Raw genomic sequence first — 23,971 nt, 5'->3', positions numbered from 1 at the left:
ACACAGATGGAAGGACTGGAGAAAGGCAGTAGATATTTCCTCTCTTCTGTTTTTCAGTGAGAGATGATATTAAGCACTATTTTTGCTTATGAAGCCAACCTCTTGGTGAAATATCCTATTATTTAATCATTATTATATTTGTTATATAAATGGACTGTTTTCATTGGATAGTACATACATCTAAATGTTTTGAATTACACCCACCCACCCCCTGCATATTTCATCCGGGAGAAGCCCATGCCTGAAAGTTACAGAGAGGAAAATGATCCTTTCACTTCTCAAGAGCCACTTTCCAAGTTTCTGGACGTCAAAGTATCTAATGGCTATATAGCACATATGAGAGAGAGTATGTGCTCTTGGTCCTGTTGGGCGTGCGCAGGTGTCCACCTCATAACTCACACAGATGTCTGCAGGACTTGCTTCCAAACCTAAGCTAGGACTGAACAAATAGATTTGGTTTCTCCATAGTCAGAAAGGAGGGCTGTACATCGCTCGTGCATTTAAAATGACAAAGGATGTCATCTCCAGGTTTTTACATGTGCTCTTCAGTATGTGAAAAGACATTTCATGGGTAGTCTTCATATACCCAGCTAAAAGTAAATAAACTGTTCAACATTCAGCATTTCTCCTGAAAAAGCATGCTGTCATTCCCTGAAACTTCAGTAGGAAAAGAGCTTTCAAATAAAATACTGCAAACATGTGGGAACAACCATGCTTGGTGCTTTGTAAGGGATTAATGGCCCTTGCATTTTCAAAATATAAAGCATGTTTTGCTTCCCAGGAAAACTGTCCTAATCCTGTAGTGTCTGTTTGGAAAAAGGAATAATCATGTTCCTGAAATGATGTCTCCTAAATTGAATATGCCATTTATCCTTCACCACTTTTGGTATTTCTGTTTTGTTTTGTTAAACAAGTGGCTCTTGTTTGGTCTATTTTTTTCAATTAGACCGGTGAACAGAATGCTGAACTAGAAGTTCAGATCTACAGTTGCCAGTTTATTATAGATGTCTGCGCAGCGACAACAAATAGTGTGCATGTGCACGAGTGTGCGTGTGTGTTTTTAAATAAAAAGAAAGCAGAGGTTTGCTCATTTGTTTGCCTATTGTGAAGCTGTCCTGCACCTTTCCGCTCCTTTGTAATAGGGTGAAGGCTGCTGAATGGCGGCCTTGTGCCATTTGTTGATTTTAAACCTCCCTGTTAATCCACAGGAACCTGCTGGTGTGCGCAGCAGGAGAGCTGTGTGACAAGTGGAAATCTGGCTGGGGGGGAGGAAGGGGGGTCACAGGGGATAATAATCATTCAGCCATCAGCCTTTGTCACCCTTAAGCCTAATTGTTACCCTCTGCTGGTAACCACATTGAAGTGCTGGCCTTTTAAGTGTGTCTTGATTTCACTTGGCACAGGCTTCCCCATAGGCCCGTTTATCGGTGGGTTTGTGACATATCAGCTTGGCCGGGTTTGGTTTCATCAGCCTCGTTGAATTTTCTCTATCCGTTCAAAGTAATTCAGGGAGTCCAAAGTGATGGAGGTGGCTGGATGAAAACTGTGTGGTTGCTAGCAAATTTCTCTCTCTCATGAGCGGTGCTAAAGCAGAGACAGAAAGCTTTACTGCGCTGCAAACCAGCTGCTTTGTGGAGTCAGTATATGGGCAATAACTTCTGTTGATGTGGATACTTGACTATAAGAACAGTCCTTTCTAAGCGGCAGCAATATAATTTTCGGAGCCTGAAAGGAGGTGGGGCGGGGGAAGCTTTCTGTATCCGTTCACACCAAAAATGCACGCTTGCTTTCAGCTGCTTATCAAAACTGGAAGTGTGAGGATGACTGAGGCAAATTAAACTTGTAGTTGCTTTTGCAAACTCAGGGTGGGAGGGGGGTGGAAAGAGAATTAAACAATTTAAAAACAACAAAGAAGAACCTTTAAGGTGTAATATCTTTTCTTTTCTAACAGTCAGAAACTGGTTCTTCCACTTTCCTTGCCAGTTATACATGCTAACTTAGGAAATGCACTTTCTGTTGTTTTCCTTGAAGAAGTTAGGGTAGAAGCTCCTAATGTGAAGTACAGTAGCTAAAATGAAGCCTGACCCTAGGGCTTTGCAATGGGCAAGTATCTATAAATGTAAAGTAAGTTTGTGTTTTGGGATACGCTGGAGGGGAGGGAGGGCTGTTTCGGTGTTCCCCCCACCGCTGTGTGGTGGGAGTTGTGTCAGGACATTTTACATAAGATCATTTAGGCTTGTATGGGGGGGGGGGAATCCCTGGGTTGCTGGTACGGGCTTTGGAAGTACTTCTGATCAAATATACTTTTCTTCTAAGCAGTTGGACACAATAGATTTCGAGCAGATGCAGCGAGTATTTTCTCTGCTCCAATCTGATAGCCTGTGTTTGAAAGTTGTGTCAGTAGTGGTGATGGTAAACTCAGGGTCGTTACTGGAGTCTGATTACATAGCGTGATTACAGTCTTATTTTCAAGTCCAGTCTGGTGGGTTCTCCCACCTGGCTCAGCATTTCAACAAAAGGCTTGATAAAATATCTAAGCATTTGATCAGTGTTTTGACCGCTTTGTGCTTGCTACTCATTTACAATAAAAGGAGGTCGTTTATTTAGCCTCTTTATTTTTCAGTAGTCTGTTCTTATGTGTTGCAATGGTATGTTCCCCTGCTTCTTGTAACCGTGTCATTGGGCTATTCGGATTTCTTTATGAACAGTGCGAGTCATACTGGTACCTTTGTGGGCCTGATACTTCCATCCAGAAAATTTAACTAGTAAAAACTTTTGATTTGAGAAAAAGATCAGCTCTCAGCTGTTGTATCTTCAGCTTTCTCTGATGTGGTTTTAATTGTAGCTGCTGAGTCTGGTTAATAATTCCATTGCAACTGTTTTTGCAGGACATGTCTCAGGAAGGCTATGGAACCAGATCTCAACCCCCTATGGCCCCAGGAAAGCCTAACCATGAAGACTTGAATCTGATCCAGCAAGAAAGACCATCGAGCTTACCAGTAAGAAGATAATGTTTCTGATACAGTATAGTATTTAAAAAATGAAAACACTTAATGTAGGACTTTATCGCGTCTAGGATGAGCAGATGAGAAATACTGGAAAGAGAAATACTAAAAAAAGTTAATAACAAACTGGTTTTAAAAATACATTGAGAACAGAGGGCTTATGTATGAGTGGACTTTTACTTACGTAGGCTTTTACTGGTTCAAAAATACCATTATTTATGCACATCCGTGTTTGTGCACATGTGTATTTGCATAGAGGAAATGGATTGATTTTTCTTTTTAGCTTCGGGAATTCCATACTTCCACAAAACAATCTGATGACAAAGAGGCTTCTGTTACTCCTGTCCCTTTTCTGAGGATTTCAGTAAGTTTTGATTTAGAACACTGCCACCATGAGTTATTTGCTCCAAATCCCAAGCACAGATAATGAGTTTGACATGGTAATTCTGGTATGGTCTATTGCTACATTCAGAAGTGTAGTCATCATAATGACGGTGATACTTTGGATAGATTGATCTTTTGGTTAGATGGTTATTTCGGACTAACCTTTGTCAGTTCTCTGAGCTCTGTGCATTCTGCTGTGGGGGAAACAGCACAGACAAAATTAATCTACTTTGCAAAGACACTGCAGCTACTTGTATTTTTGAAGGTCTTACTTCACTGTAATAGACAAAAGTCCTCTTTGACCTTGTTTCTGTATGCCTCTGTTTGGAAGGGTTTTTGTCTGTTGGTAGTAAAACAGCATGAACTTAAAACAGCTAGAATATGTTCAACTTAAAAGATTAAAACTGTTTAAACTAAGTGAACTTTGGCTTGGAATAATATATCATAAACCTATTGGATATTTCCTATAGTTCACTGGGCACGTATTCATTTCCAATTGGCAGAGGGATCCCTCTGTATGCTTACCTTATCAACGAAGTTATTTGTGAAATTTAGTAGTTTATTGCATATTTTACCTCTGACACATGCCACACTGCCGACTCTTAAAAATAGAAAAAGTATTGAAAATCAATCTGTAAGATTTCCAGTAATACACAATCACTATATAAAATGTCTCATATGCTGACAGTCTTATTTGGTGCATGCCTCACTCAAATTCAGCTCTCCTCCCTTCTTTCTTTCTTTTTTTTTTTTTTTTCTTCTCCCTGAAATCAGGATCACTTTAATAGATATAGTAGTAAGAAATGCTTTGGAGCTTCTTTTAAAAATAACTTTCATGCAGTAAACATCTTCATAGCAAAGTTGTAACTTTGGAACCTAGGACAGTATATGTACAAGAAATGCTTTACATGCTGTTTGAGATAAATGTGTGTTTTAGGAGCAGCTCTGGAAGCTGGTGTAAGAAGAGCTATCCATTTGCTGTGAGCTAATTTTAATTTGACAGTTTTTTCAATAAATCTTTTTTTAAAAGACCAATTTCCCTGAACAGGTCTCAAAAACAAATGTTGGCAATTAGTTTAAAAATACTAGCGAGTGTGGACGTTGAGCTGTTTTGGCAACATCTAACTTCTTAAAAAGCAGTGATATTAAATCTCCCCATTTTTCCTTCGCAGTATATATTAGAGTAGATGGAGGTAAGGAAGTTACTTATCAACTAATGGTCTGCTAATTTGCCTGTAATTTTCTTAAATGACTGTCCTACTTTTAATCCATCCCCTGTCCTACCTCCATCATCATGATATCTAAACAGAGTATTGGGTATTATCTGTGTCCCTAAGTGTTTGGTATATTTAGTAGCTCATTATTATTCTTGGTATGAGCAAGTTGGTGGTATTAACAGTGAATGTTAACCATTTTGGCCACATAGCTTAAATTGTAAGTTGGTCCTAAATGCTGTTATTCATGCTGAAAAGCTCTGATACATATCCACAAACCACTTCATATACTCAAAAACTCTGCTGTTTGCATAGGGAGGAGAATGGGAGGTGTTTTCGTTTTGTATTGGGGTGGGGGGTGAGGGTGTACCAAAATTTAAGAGAACCGTAGCTCTACGTATGTGGCCGCATTGTTTGTTTTCGTAGTGCGAACAAACTCCCCACCGTCTTAATTCCAAGTAAAATGTCTTGGAAATAAGGAACAGCCCATACATTCAAAGTATGCTGAGCATGGTAAATGCTTTCATATAGCTCTATATGGGGTAAGCATGGCTTGAACATAGAGACATTTTTTTTCCTTGAACAACAGAGTTCTGTATTTAGTTTTGGACTGCTTACGAAAACCCGTGATCACTATCCCTCGTTTAGTATCCCTAGTTATAGTGTCATTTTGGGATACTAAATATAAGCTTCTTAAAGTTGTTTTCAAGACACTTTATAATGCTGTTCTTGAGAGTAGTCAGTGAGTCTTCATCGTATATTGCAGTTTGAAGTGATAGCAGTGATGTTGTGCTTTTAATAAAGTTTGGTTATGTTTTGCTTTTTGGAAATTTGCCTGCTATATTTTTGTTTCTTAATGGCATTGTGTGAAATCACAGCAGCTACGTAGCAAACTCTTATAAATGTCTAAAAACAACAAAAGAGGTGTAACAGTGAATGGTGAATGGTGTTCTCTGATGTGGCTTTAAAAAAAAAGTTTTCTTGTGATGGATTTGAAGAGGAGCTAGCTGCTTTCTGCAGCTCTGAACGCCGACTTATGTCATCCTTTTGGAGAGTGTTTTTCAGCAGGTTTGTGTCACTGAGCACAGCTAAACAGCTCAATAGTTGTTCCATTTCCTTCACACGTATATAAAAGTCTTGGCATGAATGTTCCCATAAAGTTCAAAGCAGACAAATTTGTAATGTGGGTTGGTAATAAATGGCTACAAACAAAATATGGCTTTATTAGCCACTTCTAATGGGCTGTCAGGTTCTATACAATGCTTGCTTTCCTTTGCCCTAACTGCTCTGGTATCTGGAGGGTTTGACCTGGAGGTCTTTGACCATGTGGAGTCACCAAGAGCCCAAATGAAACGTTGCATAGAATAGTGCTCAGAGCACTTTTGTTGGGGTCACAATTAGAAGGAAATCTCAAGCTTTTGAGAAAACATGGGTGTTTGGTACTCTGTGAAGGAAAGGAAGTCATAAACAGAAACTGTTCCTTGTTAGGGAAAAGGAAAAGAAGGGGGAGAAGCCTGAATGAAAATGTCTGGAGAACAGTTACTACAGAATGTATTTATTGAGATTCAGGGGATAATGGCAAAATACACATTTCTGCTATTGTGGGAAACAGAGCAGTCTCACAGAAAAAGCTTCCAAATGATAGATCTGCAAATTTGTCATTGCAGTAAAGGAGCTTATGTCAGTAGCAGACTATGTGTGTCTGTGAAGACTAATACTTTATTTTACCTTTAATGAGTAATTTTGTAAATGTTCACATTGGCTTGTGTTGATAGGATGAAGAGCAGAAAACATAAGTGAATTTAATTTCTTTTATTGCCATCAACATGAAAGCCATTTCAGATAGGCATTGGGATTACTTTGCTCTGTTTTAATATGATCTTTTTTGCCTGGCGTCAAGTATGCTTGTTTGGGGTGTGAGGTCACATGGCTTAGCTGGGGTTGCCATGCTTTTAAAGCAGTGATTTCTGCTAATTTGTGCTTGTTGCATCCCCCCAGTGAAGTTCCATGGCTGATCGAGCTGCTCCAAAGCGGGGTGGCTGCAGTGGTGCCGCATGCCCCGCGGCGTGCTGGCTGTGCCAGCCCACCTCCTCCGCTGTCGCTCCTGTGACTGGCCAGCAGAGTCGATTCAGGGAACTGAGCCAGCTGAGAAATAATCACTCTTTTCATTTCTGGGTTAGTTTTTGACTGGATCACTGTGTAGTTGCCTGAGCATCAGTGGAACAGCGAAGGAGGAGATGGGAACCAGTAGCTATGGTGGGAGAGGGGACAGTGGGACTGCAGCAGCTCTGATTTTTAGCCACATCCTAAAGATTATACAGTCTCATTAGAGTAGTTTTAAGATGCTGTCGCCTTGTCAGCTAAGACGTGGTGACGAAACACATTTATGTTTTCAGTCTGACACTGCAGTGATCACAGAGCCCCGAACTGACAGAAGACAATTCACTTTTTTGGAAAGGTAAGGGTTTTTGCCAGCTTGCACCCCTGAGCTGTTTCACTGAGGGGTCAGTGAGTGCTAGCACTGATGCTTGGGAGTGCATGGCTGGAGGCAGCAGGGATGGTAAGCTTGTGGCAGCCCCGATTTAGGTCGGTGTTAACCGTTGTGAAATCGCGGCCTTAGTCTTGTAAGTTAGCTCAGGTATCATAATGTGTGGAGGTCATCTGATGCCAATGGGGAAAGGTTATATCTGGAATTGAGGGAGTCGATGCTTCACTAGGTCACTCTGAGTTCTGTGTTCATGGATTAATTCTACAATGTCACTTATTAACTGGGTTTCTTCATGGAGGCAAAACAGTTTTTACAGAAAACAGAGTTATAGCTAGCAACGGAGGTAGACTGCTAGTTAGGCCTTATGCGTTACAGTGACCTATGATGTTTAATGCCAGTTCTACAATGTCTCTAGTAGTATAAGCTTCAAAGTAAGGTAGGACTTAAATACTGCATACTGTTGCTTGGACAGATAAAATTTTTGAGATATCAGTAGCTTTGTTGCATTGCAGTTGGTACGGCGGAAAACAGTACAGTAATGATCCTTCCTGTTTTTATTAACCACTTCACAGATCTGTTCCACCTATTTTAGAGCGCCTCTAAAGGGTGTTTAGAGTGCTGGCCAGGCATGCCTCTGGTCAGCACACTTTTCTTTATTGTAGAAGAAGAGTTCTAAATTAGATTTCAGAAGATCTCAGTTGAAAACTGGTGGTGACCTATAAGTACAAAACTAGATATACTTGGCTCGTGGAACAACAACATTTCAGATGCATGGCTTCGTAAGTGCTAGCTCTGAAAAAATATGTGGAATGGTTTGGGAATCTGCTTTCCTGCCTAACTTACAGAGTATGAAGTAGTTTGGAAAGTTGTCTCTAGCAGGTGTTCTCCCTGAACAAATGTATTCAATGGCTGGTCTTAATAGACCAGAAAAATAATTTCCAGTATAATTTGAGAAACTGTAGTTGAAAGTTGGTAAGAGATACCTCTTTTTCTTTTCTTAGAGGTTAAACTACTGGGGCCAGGGACTCTGGTGACATTTATATGGTTGTGGGCACTACCATAATGTAAATGTTAATTACCACTGTAGCCCCTCTGATAAGGAAAGATCAGTAGTAAAGGAGAGGTGGTGCAACAACCCTTTTGTTTTGTAGTCCAAGTTGGAATATTTGAAGGTGTGCAAATTAGAAAACTTGATCCAAATTTAAGTGACATTTAAAAAATCCAGGATACTTCTGACTTGAGAAAGGAAGGAAGAAAATCAGTAAATGGATTCTCCATAGCAGCAGGTGAATGTAGTTGGCAGTTGATAGATACATGGATAGTACGTAGTACCAATTTCATCCTGTAGTTATTTACTTTTATTCATGTCTCAGTCTGAAAATAACAGGGGATATGTTAAACCACGAACAAGAAGGAAATGTGAGCATGTAATACTTGTGAATTAAATTTTCCATTGTTTTTACATCAAGTAGGATAAGACTGGTGTGTCTCTTTCCCACTTTCCTTTCTTTTTCCTGCAATGCTGTAAAATAACTGAATGATCTTGTTTTCCTTTGTTTGGGTCAAGAAATTTTAGCTGAAAATTGTTACTCTGTGAAAGAAGATTATTGACTCAACAAGCCTTCAATTTTCAGTGAATAACACTCCCACCCTCTAGCTTCAGGAACATGTGGTGCATGCATTCTATTTTAAAGTACAGACTGTAATTTAAAACTGAGGCAGTTTGATGCCCCACTGAACTTTGTTTAAGCCTAGAATAAAAGGAAAAAAGCTTTAAGTTGCAAAGAAGTGACTAAGCTTTCGCAAGTGCTTTTCTTAGCCATTATGCATAGAATTGGAAAAAGTTGCTATTTTATTCCCATCAGTTTAATTCTCAATCAAATGCAGTTGCTAGTTTGTTTCTTTTTCCTCTTGCCGTTCCCTGTAATAAACCACAGCTAGAACACATTTCATACAATATGCGTGTATAGGGATATCAGGTGTAGCTGTTTCTGAGGTGCTGCGCACACTGGTGCTGATCCTAACGTGGATTCTGGATTTGTGCTGGCCTAGGTCAGAGCACTGGGTCACTGCAGCCCCACTGGAATCAGTGGTATTACCTGGGTGTGACTTTACATTTTGTAGGTGCTTGTGTCGTTAAAAATCCTGGCCCACTGAATCTCCACGCAAGTTTTACACTTGGCTTCTGTGGAGCCAGGATTTCATGTGTGTGATTAAACTGATTCCTTTGTAGAGAATCCACTTTTAAATTCAGTTTAAGTGCTGCTTTGGGGCAGAAGTACAATTTAAGTTGTGCAGAGCAGCCCAGAGCATATGCTGTGTGCATAGGGGTGAATTTAAACCCTAAAACCAGAAGTGTTGATTCTTGAAGTTGCCATTTTTTGCTGTTAAACTGTGTAATGTGAAGAGATGGTTCTGTTGTTATTCATTAGTATTTTGTGCTTTACAGGATTGCTTGCTTTTGCTTGATAATGAATATATTTATTTAAAATGCAATGTTATGCTTCTCATTGAAGTAAAAATATTATAAAAAAGATATGTAGCTACTCCATCATATTTTCCATTTTCAAAATACTTTATAATGTTCACAAAATCCTTGTAGTAACCAGTTTATTAATATCTTTAAGGACCTGAGAAAATCTGGTCTGACCCCCTAGATGAAATTTATGTGAGAAAACTGATAAGGGATTATAGAGTTCAGAAACAGTAACGCTGGAAAAACTTTTATTTAAATAGGTCAGTATGGATCTATGTGGAATATTAAAGTACTAGAGGCTTTTTTTTCCTCTGATGTTTTTTGAAGCCAATAGCAGTTGCCTGGAAGTGCTTTGAACATCTGAATACCAGGCTAGCATTGGGGTTGACTCAAGAATTAAACTGGATTAAATTTGGATGGTCGAAGCAGTTTTCCCAGTTTTTCCCTCCAGTTGTTCCCTCCCCAGAGGTTGCTGCCCCCATAGCAAGGGCAACTGAACTGCCCCTGCAGTCGCCCCTGGACTCCCACAGCTTGCAACTTGAAATACGGGGGTAAGCTGTAAGCAGCACAAGGTTACTTTGATGTGCAGGGCTGTTAGCTGTAGCAGTTCGGGTGTCTCTTTATGCATGGCTCAGATGTACCTGCTGCAGGGGCAGTAGCTGCACTGGCTGTCCTTTTAATCTGCCGAAGTTTCCCGGATGATGCCTTTAGGTTATGGATTTGGGAATCTAGGATGGCTGCGTTTTCTTCTGTTTTCTTGAGGGCTGGGGATGGATGTGCGTGCGTGTGTGTGTTTTAACTTGGTACAATGTGTGCACAGTACATATAGTGTGTATAAATGCAGGCATGTCTCATCTATTTGGTTATTTGCAAATTTTGAATTGATAGCATACTATAAATTCCAAAGCTTAATATATTCACCAGAGCATATCTTTGTTCATGCCCGTATGAACATTGGGATTACCACACAGAAAGTAAGACAAAAGAGTGTTACTCACTTGAATACCATTTCAGGAAGTACCTGAGACATTGTAAATGTTTTTTTTCTTTATTTTTACCGCAAGTATTTCTGTAAGATGGCTTTTTTTTTTTTAAACGGAATGACTCCTTTACTTGTGTTTGCCACCCCCTGTGAAGCATGACCTCAGCTTCACAACCTTGACTAAGCACAGTAACTCAGTCTGACCAGCCGCATCTGAAGTCAAACAGTAGATGCCTTTTCTTTTTCTTCCACCATCTATTCCTATTTGCTTGGGAATGTGTTGGCTTCTGGTGCTGTTGTTACAACCTTCATTCAAAAAAACATTACCAGTCTTTGATCTGTAGCTGACTTATGAGTGGTCCTGTTAAATTTACTGTGTCCGTGTAAGCGGATGTTTGCGCAGTCATGGCTAATAGCGTAAGGCGAGGGCAGGTTTCGCCATGCTTTTCTCTGGTTGTTTATGGCGGGTCCATCAGTGCTGGGGATGCTAGGTGCCACCGGAGTGCAAATGCTCAGCATTTGTCATGGGCTGTGTGTTTTGTAGTAGTACATAAGAATCCCAGTAAAGTATCTGAGTCTTGTAGTGTGTGAGACTATTTATGTTTTCCTTTATTTTTCTGAACCTTGAAACAGGTTTTTAAATTTCTCTCAAATTTGTTTTCTTGAAATCTGAAGCCTTCCTTCCTTTGCTGGAGCCATGTATGTTGTGTTGACTATGAAGTCTTCCCTTTAAGAACAGTGGCTTTTATAATATCTATGCTGTATTGTGGTAATGGTTATGTAGGCAAACATACTCCTGCAGTGTGTTACATGTTGCTAAATAGGCTACCTTTATCAATTTAACGTAAACATATACGTACAAAAGAAAGTTTTCTCTTTTTCCTGCGGTTATCTTTGGAAAGCACTACATTTTAACTCACTGTCACTGCAGTTTTCCTTAATGTCATACAGATTATTTGTGCCATTTCCCACGGAGTTTCAAAGATAGTTCCGGTTCCAGAGGACCTTACAAAGAGGGTGCTGCTTGAATTGGCAATGTAATTTAAGGGAGAGTTTGGGGGGGTGAAGCATTGTAGTATGCTGAAATCAAGATATAAAAGCTGATAACTTCAGGAAAAGGCTACTGTCAGTTCCCAGTGTTTAGGTTTTTGATCTCTTTCCTTCCACTCAAACAATTGCAGATGGCCCTTTTCAGCATCTCAACCTGCAGAATGAGAATTATTGTATTAAATTAGTATTAGGACCTGGATTTTGAGACACTTTTGAATAATTGCATTAGTATAGGAAAATATGCCATCATTTATTTCACACCATAGTTAAGTGGCATGAATTTATAACTGAATGTGTTGGTCCCCCCCCATATGGAAATTGATTTAATAGCATATCATGCACCATATTATTAAACTTAATACTTTGGGAAGATGCATAAACTTAAACATACATGAAAGTATGTATTTATCTGATTTTATGTAGTAATATATTATCAGCTGTCACCTTTGAGTAAGGTTTGCAGAATATACAGTAGTGGACTTGGCTAAGAGAACAAAGCTTACTTCATGTCATAGCATCATAAGGTGTACACTTGCACATGCGCATTTACAGTGTCGTAGATTAATTTTACCAGTGATTTGCACAAAAAATAATGAAAGAGATTTAGAACATTATTTTTGTTTATTAAATTGCAAACTATACAAAGGCCAGTACTTGTTTTCAAGAAGTATGGGAATAAAGTAACGGAAAGTGGTCCAGGATTTTTTGACTAACTTGTTAGAATCAAAATAACTTTGCAAAATTATATGGGTATATAAAATTGTGTATGCCTTAAGTACAAACATTAGCCCTAGTGAACTAATTCATTGTTGCACAGACTATAACTTGGTGCAAAATATTATCCTTTGATTTTAGACTTTTGTGGTGAACTAAAAAGCTGACCAGTTTTTAATATGGTGCAACAATGGAGATAAAAGAAACACTGAAGATTCTCTTTCACTTATTTAATTTATAGGTCATGGCAAGATATTATTAATAACACTTAATGAAAACTTCATAAAAAACTAATTTTTCCATTCTGTTTGTTTATGTATTTCATTAGGAGCATACGGTAAGGTAGGAAAAGCATAAAGTTGTTCTGTGCAATTTTCAGTGCACTTCTTTAGCATTACACAGAGGATTTATTGAAAAAAGACTAAAAATTTTAGGATTTTTTTTTCAATTATTATAAGTGACATCTCACAGCTGTGGCCTTGTTTAGATTCTCTCATAGTCAGTTTTCCCTCCATCTTCGTTCCTTTCCTGCATTTTGCTATGTCTTTCAAGAAGACTTCCGAAGTAGGATGACTGTGTACACACACTACTAGTATTTTTTGAATGACTTGATTCTTCCTGCATGGCTTGTTAGCCATTTTGCCCTGGGAAATTTTGTTGGGAATTATAGTAAAAGCCTTTTTGCTCCTATTCTGAGGTAATGACAAAGTATAGATTTTTTTTTTTTTTTTTTGGCTCCAGAAGTCTTTGGCTGTTTCTGGCCAGATGGTTGGTGCAGTGCTCAGACAGCGGCTCGGCTCAGTGTGAGAGGGGGGCACTCTGCCTACCTAGAGAGTTGTCTTCCTTTTCTGCAAACAGAGGCCAAATGTCAGATCCTGTAAAAATGTTGAGAAATACACACATACATGTATTCACACATACGTTCATGCATACATGCACACATGTCAAGTCCATATTTTTTGCTGGTTAGACTATAGAACCTATGGAAGAAGGAACTGTCCAAAAAAAAGAGGGGGGGAATCAACTAATGATTTCTAGTGCTTGATTTTTAACGGCTGTTTTCGCAGTAGTATAGGTCAGATTGAAGTCAGTCTTGTAAAACCTTTACCTTGGTTTTGCCAGAGAAAACAAACTTTCAGCTGCTGTATAATAATTGTGATCACTTGACCTCCATGTCTATGTAGGTGTGATCAGAAGACTGTAGTCAGCTAGCTACTCACAGTAAGAACTACCCTTTATCACTTACAGTGTACAATGAAACTACAGGTTCGAAGCATAAATAAAGGACCTGTAGACTGACGTCTTTCTTTTCCACTACCCACATTGAAGAAAAATGTAATTCAGAAACAAAACATGAGATCAGCTATTCAAAGAGGTTTTTAAATTGTTTATTTTAAAAAAAGAAAAATAATCCCTCTCTTGATACTTAATTTTTCACTTTAAAAACTATTACTTTTCCAGCAATTTGAAAGACATTCTGTATAGCCCTCTATGTATATTTGAATTTCTCACAGTTCCTCATTCATGCTTATTAAATGTAGATGTCATGGGCTCAGTTTTGTTGAAAGCTGAATGGCATAGCCCTCTTGCTGCAAAGCTTGTGCGTTCATGATTAGCCAAGTACAGATCAGGCTGCTAATGTTCTTCCAAGTTGAGCCTGGGGTTACAGATTCAGGATCATAAGATCCAGCTCATGCTTGTGAACAGTGTATGTGTCCCAGTCTTGCCAGGGTGAATGATAATACTTAACAGCAAGTTCTGGCCTGTGTTGCATCTTGGAGTGGGAGAACGTGGCTTCAGTGGCACAAGGTGGCACGTGTTGTTGCTCTCATGGCTGTGAATATGAACAGCTCCTACAGCCTATTTACATCAGAAGGGTGAGAAGTCACCTAATATTAAAATGTGTGCATGGGGGTGGTGTTCATATTGGCCGACTAGTATATTTTGTATTACATTATACAGTTTTTAAGTCACTTTGAACACTGCAGTGCCCTATCAGCTGGGAACCTGCCTTTCTGATAGGGGTACTGTAGCTTGTAATACACATGACCTGTCCAAAAGGAGACAAAGTATCTGAATTTCTGCAAGGAGTAGGGTTAGTTTTCCTCTAAACAAGATAATAGCCAAGTTACAGATGTAATGCCATTTAGGCTATATACAGATGTGTATGTACAAAAAGAAAGCTTCAAGGTGTTGGGTTGTTCTAGGATGTCTGTTCTGCAACTCCCTCTGTCTCCTCTCTGAAAAGAGTTCATAGGGTAACCCAACTTTACTAAACAGGAAGGCAATATATTCCTTTTATCTTGGTTTAGATACAAGGCAATGATTCTGTAGGGAACATGACACCTAGAAAAAGAATTGCACTCCCTTCTGAGGACTTGGTAAAGCAGATTTAAAAAAAAATGCATCTGAGCTTGAGTTTTTGGCTTCCCAGGCAACATACTGTACTATTGCTAGACTACAAGGCCAGCTCTGTAGACCGATTTTTAAGTGGATATTTTTATCACGCTTAGTAAGAGCATATCGATGAGAAAACGGTATATATTAGCTAAGTTAATCTCTGTTTTTCTGTCTTACTATTACTGTTTATTGCTAGAATCCATAGCGTGTCAAAATTTAAAAGCGAGCTCACTCCTGCCCTGTCTCCACTGAATCAATCTTGCAATTATCGTTACTCTTTTTCATTTAAAAAATAAAATAAAAAACAACTTTTCTGTCAGAACTGCACTGAAGTTAAAGGAATATAACGTGTTGGTTCAGAAAGCTCAGCCTTTTTCATGCTGATATGGCTTCCTCGCTGGCTGCTCGGTACTTGGAGCAGTTTCTGACAAATATAGAAGTAGCAGTTACAGAGGTGGTTTAGCGAGTCCCCGGGAGCGCTCGCACCACTCTGCAGCAACTCGCATTTGAATGAGGAGAAGGATGGCATGAGCTATTTTTGCTTTTGCCCGGGAATGAAATAAAGGCAGGCAGGGCGCCGCGCTGCGCAACTTTTTTTTAATCGACTCCGCTGAGATTTCTTTCCTGTTTACTCCTCGACTGCGCCATCTCCGCCAGCCTGGTCTGACTGAGGCAAAAGTTTCCCCCAGGATGGCGAGCACCGTGGTACGGTCCACCTCATAACCTTCCTGGATATTTTTATAATTTATCATCAGCTGACACCGCCTGGGTAGCATATTCTTACCACTCCCTCTGGCTGCTGGAAGTCTGAAATTACATCTTTGTCTTTGAAGTCAGTCACACTGTTAGCGTTGCCATGGTGACAGGGTGGGTAATGGCCTCCACAGAGAGGAGATTGGTATTTAGCATTTGAACGCTGCTGTACACAAGGCCTTGGGTTTTTTTTTCTTTTCTTTCTTTTTAGAGTGGTTACTGAACTATCCTCTTTTAGAAAATGTATAAAAATTACGTTTTTACATGGTCTTACTAGATTAATAGTCATGGTTTATTTCATTTTAACTGCAAGGATAAAAGCATTATTCCATTAAATGGGTAGCTTTTTTCCCCTCCTTTGGTTTATGCATTATTAACACAAGCTTTCCTGTTTTGCTTGTAACATTTTATAGGCTTTTCAAACAGAGATTTGCTCTGTTGCTCTCTTATTTCCTGGGCCTTAACCCTTTCTTTCCTTGATCTTGTCTGCAAAACTTAGAGCGAAGCCTGGAACAGTTCTGACTGCTCCCATCTAAAACATGTAAAACCTGAAAGAGGCTCTTTTTGAAGCATTCTGCACTTTTCAAGCATTCTGCAAAGTGGTGCAGATTTTTGTCATTTAATTTAAGCAGATGCTGAAGTAAGCACATGTGAGCTTTGATGCAGCTGCGAAAGGTTCAAGTCAAGGCAGTACATTGTCTTGTGTTTTGATTTGTATGTCCATTTTTCGCTTTTCCCCTTTGCGTTTTCATCTCATTCTCTGTATCCGCAGGGTTTTATTAGCAGTCTTCAGCAGAGACGCACCTCGTGGTTGACGAACTGGGGATCAAAAAATCCAGAACAGTCTCAGGGACATGATATTAACCCCCATCACTTTCCTCTTCAACATAAGGCCAGTGAGGCATATCCAGATAGGTAGAAATATTATTATAAATACAAGCTGTAGGCTGTGTTTCACTTTTCCAGAGCTCTAAAATACAGCTTTCATTTTAGTGTCTAGTAGGAGGCATATATCCAAATGCAGTCAAGTGCTGTAGATACAGGGATTCAGTCATCCCTGCAGACACAAATAGTCTCTATAAGAACTTGGAGACTAACAAGCCACCCTAGAATTCATAATCCCTCTTCTTCTTGAATTGTGAATTTGTTATTATTGAGGACTGTTTAACTGACACCTTGAAGGCCTCAATTTGTCCTTCTGCATCTGTCGCAGATCCAACTCGCCCAAATACTTCTGCCTTGACCTCTCGGGACATCTCAGGAAAAGCACAGCTGTTTCTCAAATGTTTCTCAATTCTTGTCCTCTTATGTTGATGTTGTGTAGTGATGTTGATGTAAATGGTGTCTCTTCTGAGATGGACGTTTAGCTTCTGGAAAATGGACCGAAACTCTTAAATTTGTTTCACCTACCTAGCTGGACTGTACTTGGGTCATTGAGCTGGGAGGATGCATGTGAAGGGCTCCTGCTCTCCACCAGCTCGTCTCTGCTCTGACGGAACCTCAGAGCCTTGTGTTTTTCATGTACGCAACTGCTCATGTGTGAGACTCTGACAGGTGCCTTCAGTAAATAGTGCTGGTTGAAAAAACTTCCTACCTCAGAGAGGCCCTGGGATAGATGAAAGATGGGTAACCAGCCAGACTCTCTGACTACCTGAGACCAGCAGAAGGCCTTTCTCTACTCTTGGCCAATAGCAGTTGCAGGCAGTGTTGCAGCCCAGCCTGGAATTAATCGGATATCGTGATACTGAATTTGGCAAAAACATATATTTTTTTAAAGTTTTCCTTTTATATATGCAATTTAAAAAATTCTGTTAAAAAAAAAGAGAAAAACTGAAGTTTCAGTTCAGTCAACTCTGCTTTGCATAAGACAACACAGATGCTTCAGGTGTGGCTATTGTATTGCACAATACTCTTCTCGCATGGTTTTATGGGTATCACTTTCATCCTTTGAGTTGTTCTCCTTAAACTAGCAAATTTTGAGAAAATTGGATATAAAACATTGTAATCTCATTAATAAGGAATTGCTAATTGCTTATAAAACAGGCATATCTTTACCTGCACAGGGCTCTCTTTAGTTGCTTCTTAATCTTTTTTTAATCGCTAAGTAAACATGTCTCAGCAGTCACTGCATGTGAAACCAGAACCTCTACATGGACAAAAGCAAACACACTATACTAATTTTCATTAACATATCCTATCTCCTAGAACATTTATTTTTTCATATCCCTTTAAATTGATTTTTCATGTGCTTGTGACTGATATTTGAACTGTGTGTTTGTAGTAACTGACTTCTATAAAAGCCAGGTCCTGGCTCTCCCAACATGAATATATTATGGAGGTGACCTAGTGGGTCCACAGTTAAGGTTGCATAGAGCTTTCACTTAAAACAATGTTTAAATCCCTTAATTAAACAATAAAACTCACACAAATTCTCAAACATGGACTGTTTCAATAAAGAGGATAAACTTTCATTATTTAGGCACTCAGTGTTCTTTTTAGCTCTCTATTTGCAGAATTCTGAACAACCTAAAATTATTCCCTTCTCAGATTTTTCCAGGGTTCCCAATATATTCACTTTCTCTGTTTTCTTATATCTTTTGGTTAAGCCTTTTGCTGATGCAAATTGTCATCTCTCTCTAGACTTCACAGAATTATGGCAGTTTATATAAAATGAGCTAACTAAAAAACTACAGCTTTGTCCATAATAATGCATGATACAAAAAAATGTATAGGAGATGTAAGATGAAAAGGCTGTGAATATTCTGTTAGTTTTTTTCCATGGAAGTCAAACGGTATTGATTGTTTGTGGACAAAATCAGTATGAAAAGCAAAGACTAGAAAGTCTGTTTAAAAGAGAACTACCTTGTGGAAGCAAAATCCAGACTCATGCTTAAACATGAGTAACACCTTTTCTGTACTGGAAATTATTTCCAACTCAGTCAATGAACAGCAATTACAGTAGTCCCAAATTGGTGTAAACTTCTCTCGACTTTTTTTTTTTCTTTCCTCTAGGGCCCAGTTCAAACTTGTTGAAATCAGTCTTTTCACTGATTTCAGTGAACTTTGTATTAGGCCCATTAATTCCTCTGTTCGTTCTCCCCCGTTGTTACTCTGTTCGTCTGCATAGAAGTCTGTTTTGAGCCCTTTTCTTGGAATAGGGTCTATATAAACCCACAGCTGTATACTGTACTTGATCAGCAAATGATCAGGAAATACAATTCTCATTTTTAATATTTATACCATTCGGCTGAGCTATAATCACATTCTTCAGCACAGGTGTAAGTCTTGCTGAAAACACTGTATTTGCAAACATACATAAATGAAGAAAAATACCTTTAGAAGCCAATATTACATGTATTAGCAGGTATTTCCAGTATCTGTATTGAGACTCCATAGCCTCTAGCCAGAGTCTAAGTCTACTGACTGAGAGCCTCAGCTCTACTGACTGGTAATAAAACAAAGTGGAAAAAAAATACACCCAATTAGCCTATGGTCTGTGGAAAATTTCTTGTTTAAATCTTTAGATGAGGATTTGTTTTCAGCTGATTGTCACTATGTTCAGGTATGCTTATTAGTTCAAGTCCTCGGTCTTTTAAAACACTTCAGCTAATACTTTTTAATTATTTTTGAAAAAATTCTTGCCCTGTTATCAGCAGACAGTAAGGTCCACATAAATACTTATTTCTTATTTGAGAGCGTGTTGTTGCAAAGTACATAGTTCTTGAATTTTGGAAAACATGAGTGCCATATCCTGATACTGCATACCATAAAAAGTTAAAATTATCTAGTAATTTGAACAATTGCTTATTACTTTATGCATTGGATGAAAAATGAAATTCACAGGAAGTTCTTTTTATCTCCAGCTTGAAAAGGTTCTTGAGCTCTTCCAAAGTAAGGAATTGAAATGTTGCGTGTGAAAAGGATTATTGCGCTTGAGCATTGTAATGTTCATGTGAAAAGGCATGTGAACGGAAGCTCCTGGCTGGGCCTGTGATGTTCTTTCATTGGGAATGTCCTTGCTTTTTAGTGACTCTGTTTAGTGATACTGTTTGCGTACTTGAAACTCTGAAGCAAAGCGTAGTAGAGAAGAATATATTCGAGTACCTTGTAGTGAAATAATGTGGGAGTCTAATTTTTATGAGTTGGGAACTTTTGCAGTATTACCATATTAATGATATGTCGTATTCTGTCACTGTTAGCCTGTATAAATTCTTTTATTTTCGGCAGGGCGGGAACAACTCCAAATAGAGTGTATTCATCGTGACAGCAACAGGTTAAAGAGAATATAATTATGCACTCTTCAGTAGCATTCTGCAGTCAGAAATACAGCAACAATTTTACAGAAGTTAAAAAAAAAAAAAAAGTGAGATGAGGGAGAAGGCGTATGCAGAGAAGGTCAGATCCAAGGATTCTTTTAGGTTTTTCTCATGTTTGCTTTTCTTCTGTGGCTTACTTTACTCTCTCCTGGTAGAAATAGAAGAAAGCGTTATGGCCCGTTGGTTCCTCCTCTTGATAATACACACTTGATCCCTTTGACTTTGTGATAGTGATGGAGGCGAATTTATGGATTTAGGTTTTGGAGGAGTTCTGAGCTGCCTTAGTGCTCGCCATAGTCTTGTATTTTCCCCTGCTCTCTGTTGTTACAAGAAGTACACTGCAGCCCTGTGAACACTGAACATTTCAACAAACGCTGTTTCTCAGGTGTGGTTTACCTATTTTGTTTGAGAGGATTCGAATTTCCAGCAAATGCAGCTACTGGAAATAGTTTGTTTTGGCACCTTTTGGGTTGATTTGGATGGATGGATGGAAATTCTTGCAATCTATTTCAGACTGACCAGCGGGCATGGTAAAGGTAAGTCTTCATTACTGTTGACCACGGCTTTGAAGTACCATGGGAGAAAGTCATTTTTTTTGCAGTCTGTGATCATTGCATTGTTCTTCATAGGTAAAATATAGTTACAGTGTTTTGGGGGTATTGTTGCAGTAAGAAGGCAGAACACCACTTAAAATGAGCAAGACAGTTGAAATGTAGTTACTCCCTGACTTCCATCCCTTAAGTGAGCTGGAATTCTGACTTGCTGATTCACTCAGTACACCACATCCTTGTTTTTATTGAATTAATTTAACTTGCAGTTGGATTTCAACATAACAGCAAAGCATTTCTGGGAGATACTAGTATGTTTAGTAATACAGTAGTCTCCAAAGCTCCTTTTTTTCCTTTTTTTTTCATTTGCTATGATTTTCATTTTTTCCGTGGTACTTGAACTATTCCTTTATAAGGAAAGAACTGCAGACAGTTAAATCAATGTGATTTCTCACATCATCCTCCCTGAAAAAAGAAAAACCAAACAATCTCCCAAAGAACAACTCTTCATTTCGTATAAGGATCATTATACTTGTCATTGACCTGACTGGGATGGGCGCTTGGGGCTTTCTGCTGAGAAGGGGGAAGGGGAGTTCATAAGCTTGCGTCCTGGTGTGGAGTTCCTTGCAAAGAGAACTTCTACGTGAGGTTAGTTAATTGCAAGGGTAGTCTAACATGCAGCATTAGTCTTCCCCAAGGAGGACTGATTTTTTTCCTCCTACCCTTCCTAAATGCCAATTTAAAGCCATTCATTTCTTTTCCATTGAAAAATAAAGGTTAACTCCCATCACGCTTCTCCTCTCTTCCTCTCTCTTTTAACTTGCTCTTTCTTTATCATTTTAACTCTGCAAAATTCTGAGAGGGTTGCTATGAGAAGGAAAATAGTCTGGTAAGTGCATATCCTAAAGCTTTTGGCCTTTCAAGGTTTCTCTTCTGGTGAAGTTGAACTGTGGCTAGGGCTGGGATTGAGACGACAGGGGAGTGGTGTGTAATACTTTCTGCTTCGGATAGCTCTTTGTTGATCTAAGAGAGAGCACTTAGAGAGTGGTAGGTCATTTATGTGATTATGAAGAGCACTTGCTTCTCTCTTATTCAAGATGGAAAAATAATAGTTTTTGAATAAGAGGTCGCTGTCAAGATGACATTGAATGTGACTTCTCTTTCCTCTTCATTCCCTCCCCCACTGAAAGAAAAGCAGCACTGCAACTCCTTAGGACAGGACTGGATTTTCCAACTCCCATCTGACTTTTTCTTCTTTCTGTTTTTCATTCACTTTATTCCTTTCAGTTTCCTCTGCATGTAATGTTTATATTTTTCAGTGGTGTCTGGATATTTATGGTAACTAGAAATTTAAAAATAAATCTAATGCTTATAGGATTTTATGGTTGTTTTAAATCTTGCTTTTCCACTTGCAGAATTAAGCTGTGAATGTGTGATGTGGTATCTGCTTGGGTGACAGATGTCCCTTCCTGAATGATGCTGTGTTCCCTTTGTGCTTTATTTATGGAGTGATCTACTTCTAAAATAATCTCTTAATCTTTTCCAAACTACATTTCTGTATGTATTGTTTTTACATATGCCATCATTTAAGGTAAAATACTAAAAACTGAAATCATTCCTAAATACTTTCTTTCTGAAGCTAATGACAGTGATACAATACTGTCATTTTTGGTTTGATGGGTCCTTTCACAAATAGGTTGTGTGTAGTTTGGTTTTGCTTTGGTGACTTTTTTTGTATGTTTTTTTTCCCCGTAGTGTTGTAATTTCATTCACTTATCAAATGAAAAGACAACACTGATTTGTCTTTTTTTGTTAGTTTTGCTTTTAAGCTTCAGAAAAGGAGCTGTTACCCTAAATTAAGATGTGATTGCTCAGAGTACAGAACATAATGCATATTTTATGTAAACTGACTAACAGTCAGTCACTCTAGGGTTAACTTACTTAAACTGGTATTGAACATTAGTAAATACTGTTGTATTTCATTACAGATTTCCTTTAATGAAAACTTTTTATAAAAGGTCGCTTTAACTTGGGGAAGGGTTGGTCAGTGGGATGTATATTTATAATTCCTCACAGCAGGAAAGATGTTTTTAGATTCTCTTATTTGAAGTCTAAAATCAAGTCTGTAGAAATGTGTTGAGGTTTTCATGTCTTTGCCTGTTGACCTGTAGAAAAGAACTGGAATTTTGAAATTCTGATTTTTTGAAAACTGTTTTGGAGTTGGTTTGGGGAAAGATAACACTGGAATATTTTGACTGTTAATGTTTTCTATCTTAACTATTTTTTTACACAATCCTGGTTTTTCAAAAATCATGATTAGAAATGAGCAGCAGTTTTAATTTCTGATTGAAACACCTAAAACGAATAGGAGGTGCTGGGAACACTAAGATCACTTTCATGATTATTAGTGAAGCATCAGAAAATAACAGAAAGTCACGTAAAAGCCTGAAAATGAAAAGTGACATCGCTGGTATTTTGAGAAGGAGCATGGCTCATGACGGCTAAAATATTCTTGCATGTTGGGAGATGGGGAAGTAGGTGAGTCTTCAGTTGCCAGACTGTAGACACTTCTGAAAGTTGGACTGGGCTTCTAGAAAACAGCTTCGCTTAACTTCAGTCTGAGATCTGGAATTTTTTGGCTGGGTAGTACTCCATGTTTCCCTTATTAAATATGAAAACTCAGGATCAGTCTTGTGTATGGATGATTAGTAATGAGTAATCACCTGTGAATAAAAGTAGTAGTTCTGGCTGTCTTCCTGAGAGGACTTGCTGCAGTGCAGCTGCCTAAGGTAGTAAGAGTTGTCTCATTTTCACTGTTTCTGGAAATCTGGACTCGGCTTTGGACCGAGTTTTTGGACCTGGCTTTGAAGAAGCTTGTGACAGTTTGAGCTGCCTGATCGTGCATCTGGCTTTTGGGGTGCGACTGCGTTAACGGTTTAGTTCGTACCAGCAGTGTACTTTTGAAGTGCCTCTCCTAGTTGTGTCCCGCTACCGTACTTCGATTCACATTACCCAGTGGGCTCGGAGCAAACCAAAAGCCTTTTGAATGAAACTAAACCGAAAAAGGTGCTCTGGGAGCTTGCTGAATGTGCTCCAGCTGCTAGCAGGTGCCCGGTCCGCAGGCTCAGACCGGAGCTGGTGCAGGGGACCCCTCCGAAGCGTGGACAGAAGCGTGGACAGCCCCGGTGTCGTGTCCTCGGCACCCGCCGCTGCTCCCCATGGGTCCGCTCCTATGGGGCTGCACTGCTTGCGGCTGTAGGGCGTAGCCTGCATCTCGGCTGGGCTGCATCCGAGCGTTTTACATAAGGTCTGGATCCAGAGTCCTTTGAAGTCTTTGAATGACTTCCATTGACTTTAATAGGCTTTGTGGCAGGCCCTAATGATTTGGTTGTGATCTGAAAAGGGACATACAGAGACTTTTATATAATGAGAAGATGTTACCTTTTAAAGAATCAAGTTCAAATAGCCTGATCAGTTCTCAAGTGAAACTGAGCTCGCTACCTCCTGAAATCCATTTGTTCCTGTCAAGAAAAATGTCACAAAATTAGTACTCGTTTCTCAAGTAAGGCTAAGGTTGAAATTAGCAGAGGAGTTTCAGGTCATGGATTGAACTGCGCTGACAAGCAGTGGAGAGATTTGCA

General features: G+C 39.1%; 1 protein-coding gene across 13 annotated transcripts in view; it reads left to right on the top strand.

Annotated features, from left to right (window-relative positions):
- ARID1B (AT-rich interaction domain 1B) overlaps window positions 1-23,971 on the top strand; it is a 341,753-nt gene that overhangs the window by 102,225 nt on the left and 215,557 nt on the right. For all 13 annotated transcript variants that reach the window (XM_064509114.1, XM_064509106.1, XM_064509110.1 and 10 more), the window contains one exon: window positions 2,889-2,999. In XM_064509114.1, the coding sequence (XP_064365184.1) occupies window positions 2,889-2,999 (111 nt within the window). The remainder of the gene's footprint in view (window positions 1-2,888; window positions 3,000-23,971) is intronic.

This window comes from Dromaius novaehollandiae, chromosome 3 (assembly GCF_036370855.1).
Source record: "Dromaius novaehollandiae isolate bDroNov1 chromosome 3, bDroNov1.hap1, whole genome shotgun sequence".
NCBI classification, from domain to species: domain Eukaryota; kingdom Metazoa; phylum Chordata; class Aves; order Casuariiformes; family Dromaiidae; genus Dromaius; species Dromaius novaehollandiae.
Note: the sequence above shows the minus strand (reverse complement) of the source record. Positions and strands in the feature narration are given on the sequence as shown.